Source organism: Acinonyx jubatus, chromosome A3, assembly GCF_027475565.1.
Source record: "Acinonyx jubatus isolate Ajub_Pintada_27869175 chromosome A3, VMU_Ajub_asm_v1.0, whole genome shotgun sequence".
Classification (NCBI taxonomy): domain Eukaryota; kingdom Metazoa; phylum Chordata; class Mammalia; order Carnivora; family Felidae; genus Acinonyx; species Acinonyx jubatus.
The window spans coordinates 61,002,976-61,011,547 of NC_069388.1; the positions used below are offsets into that span (position 1 = coordinate 61,002,976).

At 52.6% G+C, this 8,572-nt stretch overlaps 1 protein-coding gene across 1 annotated transcript in view; it reads left to right on the plus strand.

Annotated features, from left to right (window-relative positions):
* The window catches only part of ACTR1B (actin related protein 1B), a 9,213-nt gene extending 2,517 nt beyond the window's left edge, over positions 1 to 6,696 (plus strand). The window contains exons 3-11 of the mRNA XM_027072608.2: positions 1,032 to 1,107; positions 2,269 to 2,394; positions 2,748 to 2,872; positions 3,105 to 3,321; positions 3,457 to 3,549; positions 3,641 to 3,815; positions 5,116 to 5,177; positions 5,420 to 5,460; positions 5,628 to 6,696. Coding sequence (XP_026928409.1) covers positions 1,032 to 1,107; positions 2,269 to 2,394; positions 2,748 to 2,872; positions 3,105 to 3,321; positions 3,457 to 3,549; positions 3,641 to 3,815; positions 5,116 to 5,177; positions 5,420 to 5,460; positions 5,628 to 5,730 — 1,018 coding nt within the window. The 3' untranslated portion in view covers positions 5,731 to 6,696. The remainder of the gene's footprint in view (positions 1 to 1,031; positions 1,108 to 2,268; positions 2,395 to 2,747; positions 2,873 to 3,104; positions 3,322 to 3,456; positions 3,550 to 3,640; positions 3,816 to 5,115; positions 5,178 to 5,419; positions 5,461 to 5,627) is intronic.
* Positions 6,697 to 8,572: the final 1,876 nt, after the last annotated feature.

Here is an 8,572-nt window from a genome sequence, read left to right on the forward strand (position 1 = left end):
AGGAGAAGCTACCAGCATTCCCTTGGGAACAGGGTGTGATAGCAGCAGCCAGAATGGAAGGGTGACATCTCTGGGAGAAGGACCTAACCTCAGAGGAAAAAGAGTGGGGAGTTAATGCAAAGCCACTCCTTGCTCCCAGGAAATGTTTTTTCCAGGGCTTGTTTATTTTCCAACTGGAGAAAATAATTGGTTCCATCAAGGGGAGTCTTTCCCTGAATGGAGCAAGTGGTGGCAGGGGTAAGAGGGAGGTGAAAACATGGAAGAAACCTGGGAGTGCTCCTTCAGCCACTCGAGTACATTGGGAAGTTTTCCTCAGTGGGAATCTTCTCAAATCCCGGAGGTTATAGAGGGATTGGCCTAAGCGGAGGCGGTAGGGCAGGGGGGATCCTGAGGCCCCCAAAGTGGCTGGCTATACTGAGAACCCCAGGCCTGGTCAGGGGCAGGGCCAGCTTGGAGCACCCAGTAGGGCTTCAGCTTTCCTTTCTGAATTCTACCTGTGTACAATTAAAAGGCAACTTGGGTCAAATTTTGGAATTGTAGCTTATCTAGTCTTCCAAGAACTGACTCTTTATTCTGGAAGCCCTGGCAATGGGAAGGGGCAGGATCAAATGACAGAGAGAGGTGAACAAGGGAGCTATGACCCAACTTCCTGGGACCTTGGTCTGCAGACAGTGGCAGCAGCCCTGCCCTCCTGAAATCAAGAGCGTGGGCTGAGTCATTATGGCTGCTGAATCTGACCCACTGCCAGGGCTGGACCATGAAGGGCTGAGATTCCAGAGTTCTCAGCCCTGTCTGGGAGGGAGGGGTGGGAAAAAGATACCTTTTCTTCTGACCCTGAGCATACCATCCTGCCAAGGTCTGGTCTCTAGGCCTGTGTCCCTTAGGCCTGGGTTCTGGCCTTTGCCACATGGCCACCTCTGGATACTTTAGAGTAGTTACCCTTTTGACCACAGGAGTTAGACTTTGGTTTTCCTGGACATGGACTCATCCATGCCCCCTGCCCACCTTGGTGACTCTACCTGTCCTTGCAGTGTTGGGCGCCCTAAGCACATGCGAGTGATGGCTGGAGCCCTGGAGGGGGACCTCTTCATTGGACCAAAAGCAGAGGTAACACCTGTGGAGCCTGCCTTTGCCTGGGTTTGGGGCCTTCACAGTTCTGGGAGCATTGGCTGGTGATCAGAGCTGTACCTCCCAAAAGGGCATCTGTTCTCTGGGGCCATCTGCCAAGCGTCTTCCTGGGCTCTCAAGGCTCCATCTTGGAAGTACTATGAAATGGCACGATGGTTTCTGTATGGGGGAACAGACTACTTAACGCCCTATTTTGTGGAAGTAATTTGGAAGCTATAGAGGAAAGAATTGATTAAAAAGTGACTTAAGGGACACCTGGCTGGCTCAGTCAGTAGAGCATCTGACTCTTGATCTCAGAATCATGAGTTTGAGCCCCGTGTTAGGCATGGAACCTGCTTAAAAAGAAAAGTGATCTAAGAGTCTGGATCACTCAGATTTGATGACTGATAGAAACAAGAACTGTGGGATCACCTCTTACTCTCCATCTGGGGTGACTTGTCTAAGTACTGCATGGCCAGTTGAGGCCCCAACAGGAGGAAGCAAGTGTAGTTTAGGAGTTTAGGCACTGGAGAACATGGTTGGGGGGGTAGGGGTGTGCCTTAGCCAAGGGTACAGATAAAGGGCTCTCAGGAGATGGGGTCAGAAGGAGCCATGCCTATGGACGAGAGAGGTCAGGTGGTGTTTGGTGAGAAGGGGCACGTTTGGTAGGAAGGGAGGACACTGAAGGGCAGGTCTGTGCGGAAGATGTGAGCAGTGGCTCCAGAGCTGGGAGGAACGGTAGGCAACAGGCAACCACAGGACAGGACAGCATGGGATTGGCCATGAGGCAGCTCCTGGTGGTGGGGAAGGAAGCTGGGCAGTGTGTGAGGAGAGAAGAGGAGAGAACATGTTGGCAGTGAGTAGAGAAGCCCAAGAAGCACAGCCAGGGGAGGAAGGTGAGGACTAGGATGGGAGGGAGCATATCACCACCCTCTCTCTCCCCTGCCCATTGAAGCTGGCTGGACTCTGAGGGCCTGAGAAGCTGCTGCTGGACAAATGAGCCTGTACTGGGTTTAGGACCCCACCACTGGGCATGAGGACACCCAGTCAGCAGTAGTGGTTCTCTTCAGGGCAGATGAAAGGGCAGCTTCCAGGAAAGCAGAAAGCAGTTGCTGGAGAGCAGCCTGGTGCTCCAGCTGGCCTTCCCACCCTCCTCCACAGGAGCACCGGGGGCTGCTGGCCATCCGCTACCCCATGGAGCACGGCGTGGTGCGAGACTGGAACGACATGGAGCGCATCTGGCAGTACGTCTACTCCAAGGATCAGCTGCAGACTTTCTCCGAGGAGGTGTGGCAGCCAGCCCCTCCCACCAGGCTCCACATTTTCTCACCTGTGCCCTCTCACTGCTCTGTTTCCTTTCTGGTTGGGTTTCCACGCTTCCTCTGCATGTTATTAGGGCCTGTTGCCACTTCATTTTGTGTATGTGGGTACACAGAGTCACTGGCTGCCAAGTCAAGTTTTCCGGAGGGAGCTGGATCTTTGGAAGAATAACTGATGGCAGATAATGGGATAGTGCTCTTGGGAAGGATAGCAGGCTACAGCTGCATGTGCTCATGGGAGGGTGTTTGGCTCTCTAAAAGATCCTTTTAGAGCCTAGCATGTTGTCTTTGCTCATGCCTAAACCCTGCCATCTCTTGTAGCATCCTGTTCTCCTAACGGAGGCTCCACTGAACCCGAGTAAGAACCGGGAGAAGGCAGCAGAGGTGTTCTTTGAGACCTTCAACGTGCCAGCCCTGTTTATCTCCATGCAGGCTGTGCTCAGCCTGTGAGTGCTCCCTAAGCCCTAGGGTCCCCTGAGTCCCCATCCTCCCTGTGGCCATCCTCCTGCTCATGTCTGACTTCCCTGTAGAAACAGCCCCATGGTAACTGTTCCTTTAGGGAGTTCCTCATGTCCCTTTTTCAGACCAGATAGTGCAAATGTCCCAGGGTCCCTTCCAGGGGTGAGGAGGTCCCCATGCCTCAGTGGCTGAGGTGAAGGGATGCTGACCTGGTGACAGGTATGCAACAGGACGCACGACGGGAGTGGTTTTAGACTCAGGGGACGGGGTCACTCATGCTGTCCCCATCTACGAGGGCTTTGCCATGCCGCACTCCATCATGCGGGTGGACATTGCTGGTCGTGATGTCTCTCGCTATCTCCGGCTACTGCTGCGCAAGGAAGGAGTTGACTTTCACACCTCAGCTGAGTTTGAGGTTGTCCGGACCATCAAAGAGGTGACAGAGGGCAGGAGGGTGAAGAGGCAGGCTGGGTGGGGCAATGGGCAGTGGTGGCACCAAGGTGTGAGGTTGAGCCCTGGGTGTGGGTTTCCCGGTTGCAGCCTTCTGAGCGTTGTCCCCTGCCCACCGCAGCGAGCCTGTTACCTCTCCATCAACCCTCAGAAGGATGAGGCTCTGGAGACAGAGAAGGTGCAGTACACCTTGCCAGATGGCAGCATGCTCGATGTAAGTTGCCAGGTCTGGCCCTGGGTGGCAGTGGTGATGCTGGCATCTGGAGGAAGAAGGGGCCTGTCCCCCTCAATCTTGTGTTCCAAAGGTGGGGCCAGCGCGGTTCCGGGCCCCTGAGCTGCTGTTCCAGCCAGACCTGGTAGGTGATGAGAGTGAGGGGCTCCATGAGGTGCTAGCCTTTGCCATTCACAAGTCTGACATGGACCTTCGCCGGACACTGTTTGCCAACATCGTGCTTTCGGGTGGCTCCACACTTTTCAAAGGTACCACCATTTGGGAGCTGGTGATTAAGACTTAAACTGCACCCCACTCCCTAGAACCTGGGACGTGGCCCATTTTCTGTTGGCTTTTTGGTGCTCAGTTAGCATTTATTTATTTATTTGTTTATTTTAATGTTTGTTTTTGAGGGGGGTGGGGCAGGGAGAGAGGGAAACACAGAATCCGAAGCAGGCTCCAGGCTCTGAGCTGTTAGCACAGAGCCCAATTTGGGGCTCAAACCCACAAACCATGAGATCATGACCTGAGCCAAAGTCAGATGCTTAACCGACTGAGCCACCCAGATGCCCCAAGCATTTATTTTTTTAAGAGAAAGATTTAAAGTTAACTTTTATTTACTTTGTAAATAGGTGCTAAGTTTGCATAAGATCTAAAATGTGTTCGATGAAGTCTCCCTTTTCACACTGTCTTGGTCACCCTGTTCCGTCCCCTGGGAGTTACTAGTTTCTCAACTATGTGCTTAGCAGCACTGTGCATATGTAAGCAAATGTTCATTTCCCCTTGCTCCCGCTTTTATACCCATCACAACATGCTCTACAAGTTGTGCACCATGTATTTTTCATGTAGCCCCCTATCTGGAAGATCTTTCCCTGTCCATGTGAGTTCTTTCATATGGCCATGTGATAGATCACTGAATGGATGTGCCATTTACCCGTTGACCTGCTGGTGGCCTGTGAGTTCATTGCAGTCATTTCTAATCACAGAGGTGCTACACCCGATTACCTCATATGCTGTCATTTCATGTAATAAGAATATCCCTAAAGGAGAAGTCCTAGGAGAATTGCTGAGTCAGAGGGTGGGCATATGTACTTGTTATCTAGTAGATACTGCCTAACTCCCCCCACCCCCGAGTGCCACTTATGCCCCCACCAGTTACAGAGGAGAGTCCCCCGGCACCCTCCCAATACTGTGTGTGATCTTTGCCTCTGTGATAGGTAGAAATAGTAGACATTTTCTCCTGATTTGTCATTTGCCTTTGACTTTGCTTTGGGTAGATTTGGGCTGCTGGAGTGTTGGGTGAGGAAGAGCATAAGAGCTCAGCAGCCAGGCCGAGCTATGTGACTTAGGGTTCCCTCTCATGCTACCTCTCTGAGGAAGCTGGGCCCACCTTAGGCATGGTGCTGACTCTTTTCTTCCTTGGGGTGACTCACCCCCATCCTTGATCCTGGAAAGAACCACCGAAAGAGGGGCGACAGCAGCTGGGGCCGCCAGAGGTTGGAGATGGAGGTGCTAGTGGTAAGGGGGTTCAGATGTGGACTCTGGGCTCAGCCAGCCTTGTGTTCACAGGCTTCGGTGACCGATTGCTAAGTGAAGTGAAGAAGCTTGCCCCAAAGGATGTCAAAATCAAGGTGAGGTTTCAGGGAACCCCATGGGGCATGGGGATACTGGGCAACCTTGACTGGGCGAGGAAAGGTCAAATGCCACCTCCAGACACCCTCTCCCAGCTCTACCCAGCCTCCTCCCTTGCCCTGTTTGGCTGCTCCCACTACTCCCAGCTGATGCACTTGCTATCTGGCCTTGGGCCCTGGGGGAAAGGCTCCCAGGGCTGAGGTGGGGGACGGGCAGTTACATTACTGCTTGTTCCCTCTAGATCTCGGCCCCTCAGGAACGGCTGTACTCCACATGGATCGGGTGAGGCGGGGTTCACGGGGAGGGCTCTGGGAGGAGACCATTGGCCCAGGCCAGGTGGAGGTGGGTGGAATTCCCTCCCAGGTACAGGAAATGGAGCTCTGAGTGCCCACAAGAGGCCGATGGCCCAGCCTTTAGGTCCACAAGAGTCTATCCCTCCCTCTTCACAGTGGCTCCATCTTGGCCTCGCTGGACACTTTTAAGAAGATGTGGGTGTCCAAAAAGGAGTATGAAGAGGATGGCTCCCGTGCTATTCATCGTAAAACCTTCTAGTGCCCAAGGAGGTGTAGCATGTTGGGAGAGTAGGAGGAAAGGCGAGTCAGAGCCCTTAACCCTTTCTGGTCTGGGCTCACATCCTAGGCCTAGGGTCCCCTGCATGCCCTGAACCCTGGGCAGGTGGGGCAGCTGCGCTTCCCTGCAGCCCTCCCCCTGCAGCCCTCCCCTGCACACGCACACACGCACGCACGCACGCACTCACACATACATGGTAACATTTAGCTGCATGGATGGGAGTCAGGAGCTGGAATGAATATAAAAGTTGAGAAGCCCAGCTTTGGATTGTTCCAAGGGTCCCCCTTGGCAGGGCCTTGCTCTGACCCTCAGGCTGTATCCCTGAGCTCCAAGGCCAGATACCCAACACCCCATTTCCTTTGACAGGATCCCTCCCTGAGCCAGAGTGCCTGGATGCCTGTGTACCTAGCCTTGGGGAGTGGGGTGGGGGAGGGGTGGCCAGCAGCTCCCGGCTGGTGCATCCCTGCTTCTCATGCCACATTTAGGCATCCCTTATCCTATCACATTCAGTCCTCCTGTCTTCCTGGGTGGATGCCTTGGTGTAGGCTGAGGACTGGGCAGTCTTCCATCCATCCCCAGCCAAGGGGTCTGGCCCAGGATCAGACCCTTCGGAGCCAGGGCAGAGGATCATGGGGTTCGGGCGGCCACAGTTTATTGGTGGTCTCCCTTCAAAGCACTTCATTGACCATCTCCTTTACCTTAGTACCTGGATGGGAAAGGGTTAATGGTCTTCATTTGTTGAGAGGAAGCCACTTAATCAGGAGTCAGACCTGGAGGGAGTGAGGGGGGCACATTTCTTTTTTCCATCTCTCCCATGAAAGAGGTTTTCATTGACCCTGTGGCCAGGACCCCCCACCTCCCTCTCCCAGATATGTATAATAATTTAACACAGTTGCCTGAAAATTTTTTTGTAAATCATTATAGTAATAATTATGAAAAGGCCTAGTGCGTGTCTGTTTTCTTGTGGTTCTTTGTGTTGTTCGTTTATCTGTGTCTGGGGACTTTGAGAGAAAAGACCATCAAGAAGGCATCAGGCATTGGCTCTAGCTCAGAAGCCTGAGAGTTTCAGTGGTTGGCGGGGCAACGTGGCATGCGAGGCCCCAGGAGGCCGGGCTCTCAACCTGGTTATAGAATTCCCCAACCTCATTACCCACTTGCCACAGTCCACCCAGAGAAGCAGAGAACTTGGAAGCAGAGCACAAGGCTGCCTTCCTCAGCCTTATTCCTGGATAAGACTCATGGCAGGTGGGGCTGGTGCTCAGTGTGTCTACGCCCTGACCATTCTGTTTGGGCACCTCTGCTGGTCAGCTCAGATATGGCTGAGGCTGACAGACCCAACAGTGATGCAGGCTCAGGGCAGTCCTCCTGGAAAGAGAGTGTTGGGGGAGGTGAAGAAGGCTGTGTTGATAATCTGAGCGCTGAAGGAAAAAGCTGAGGAAAAAGGGGGGTATAGTGAGGAATGAGAGTTCAGAGACTGTCTGCCCTTTCCTTCCTTCATCAGGGATCTGAACACCTGCAGTATGTCCAGGAGGGTGCCACAGGTTTGGGGCCATGTCTTTGCCCCCACAACCATATGGGTCAGGGGAAGATGATTAACTGGCCATTTTGGTAGCATTGTGGGGGCCAGAAAGAAGGGCATCGAATCCAGCAGGTGGGGTAGGCTGACTTGCATGGGTTCAGGAGGGGTCAGCCAGGTAGGGGAGGGTATCCCAGGTTGAAGTAAGAGCTCAAAGGGATGCCTGAAACCAGTGTGGCTTGAGACCCGAGGTCCTGGACCCCAGTGATGCCAAGTCAGCAGGGAAGAGTAAGTGGCCTCCTCTGGCTAATGCAAGAAAACCAAAAAGGGAGGTTGGGGCCATCATGTGGAAGGCCTTGAGAGGGTTTTTAGCTGTGTCCTGGTGATGGACAGCCAGCCACGGAAGGATGGTTGTCATAGCCATGTGTTGAAGGCATTTGGAGTTTGTGGGGCTGAGAGAGGGCTGAGAGCTGAGAGCTGAGGAGATCAGGTAAGAGGGGAGAGCTGACTGAGGCCTATCTTCACAGGGAGTTTCATAAGGCTTTGTGGTCACAGAGTAGTTAAGCCTGTACCTGCCCTCAAAGGAGAAATAATTCATGAAGAATCCTTTGGGGTTGTGTTCGTGGTACCTCTTTCTCCAAACTACACAGGTTTGGAGCGTTATTACTTTACTCCTCTCTTTTCCGTACCTCTTCCGCATTCTGTCAATTACCACATTCTGTTGGTTCTTTTGTAGTGCCTTCCTACCTGCTATTCCTTTACTATGATGGTCTCCACCACCCTATCGCATAGCAGTAGCTTCATTCTCCTCTGTACCCAGTCTATTTGCTCTTGGATCTCAGGCCCATGTACCCTTGGTTCTGCCACTTCCTAGTCCAAAATGTCAGGCAGTTCTCCACTGCCTAGTGGAGTGAAACCAAACTGATATGTCTCTGGCAAAATCCCCTTCATGAACCACATGTTGCATTAAATTCAGGCCCTTTGGGATCTGTTTCTTTCCTCTTTTAGGTTCATATATCATCATGCCCTGTTCTGCCCTCCAGCTTCCACTCTCTGCTGGGAATGACTTTCCCTCATGTCTGTCCAAATCCCATCCTCTAAGGCCAAGCATAATGTAACATCTTCCCCACTCCATCTTCCAGCAGGGATGGTGTGGTTACAGAGCTCTGGCCAAGTCAGGTTTTCCATTGTCAGAGAAAAGCTACAGGCAAAAAGGTGTTAAGGCTAGAATGAACTTTGTGGTGTTGGACTGGAGGTTTGGATTCTTGGTTTTTAATATACATACCGATAGATACTGAAATAAATAGG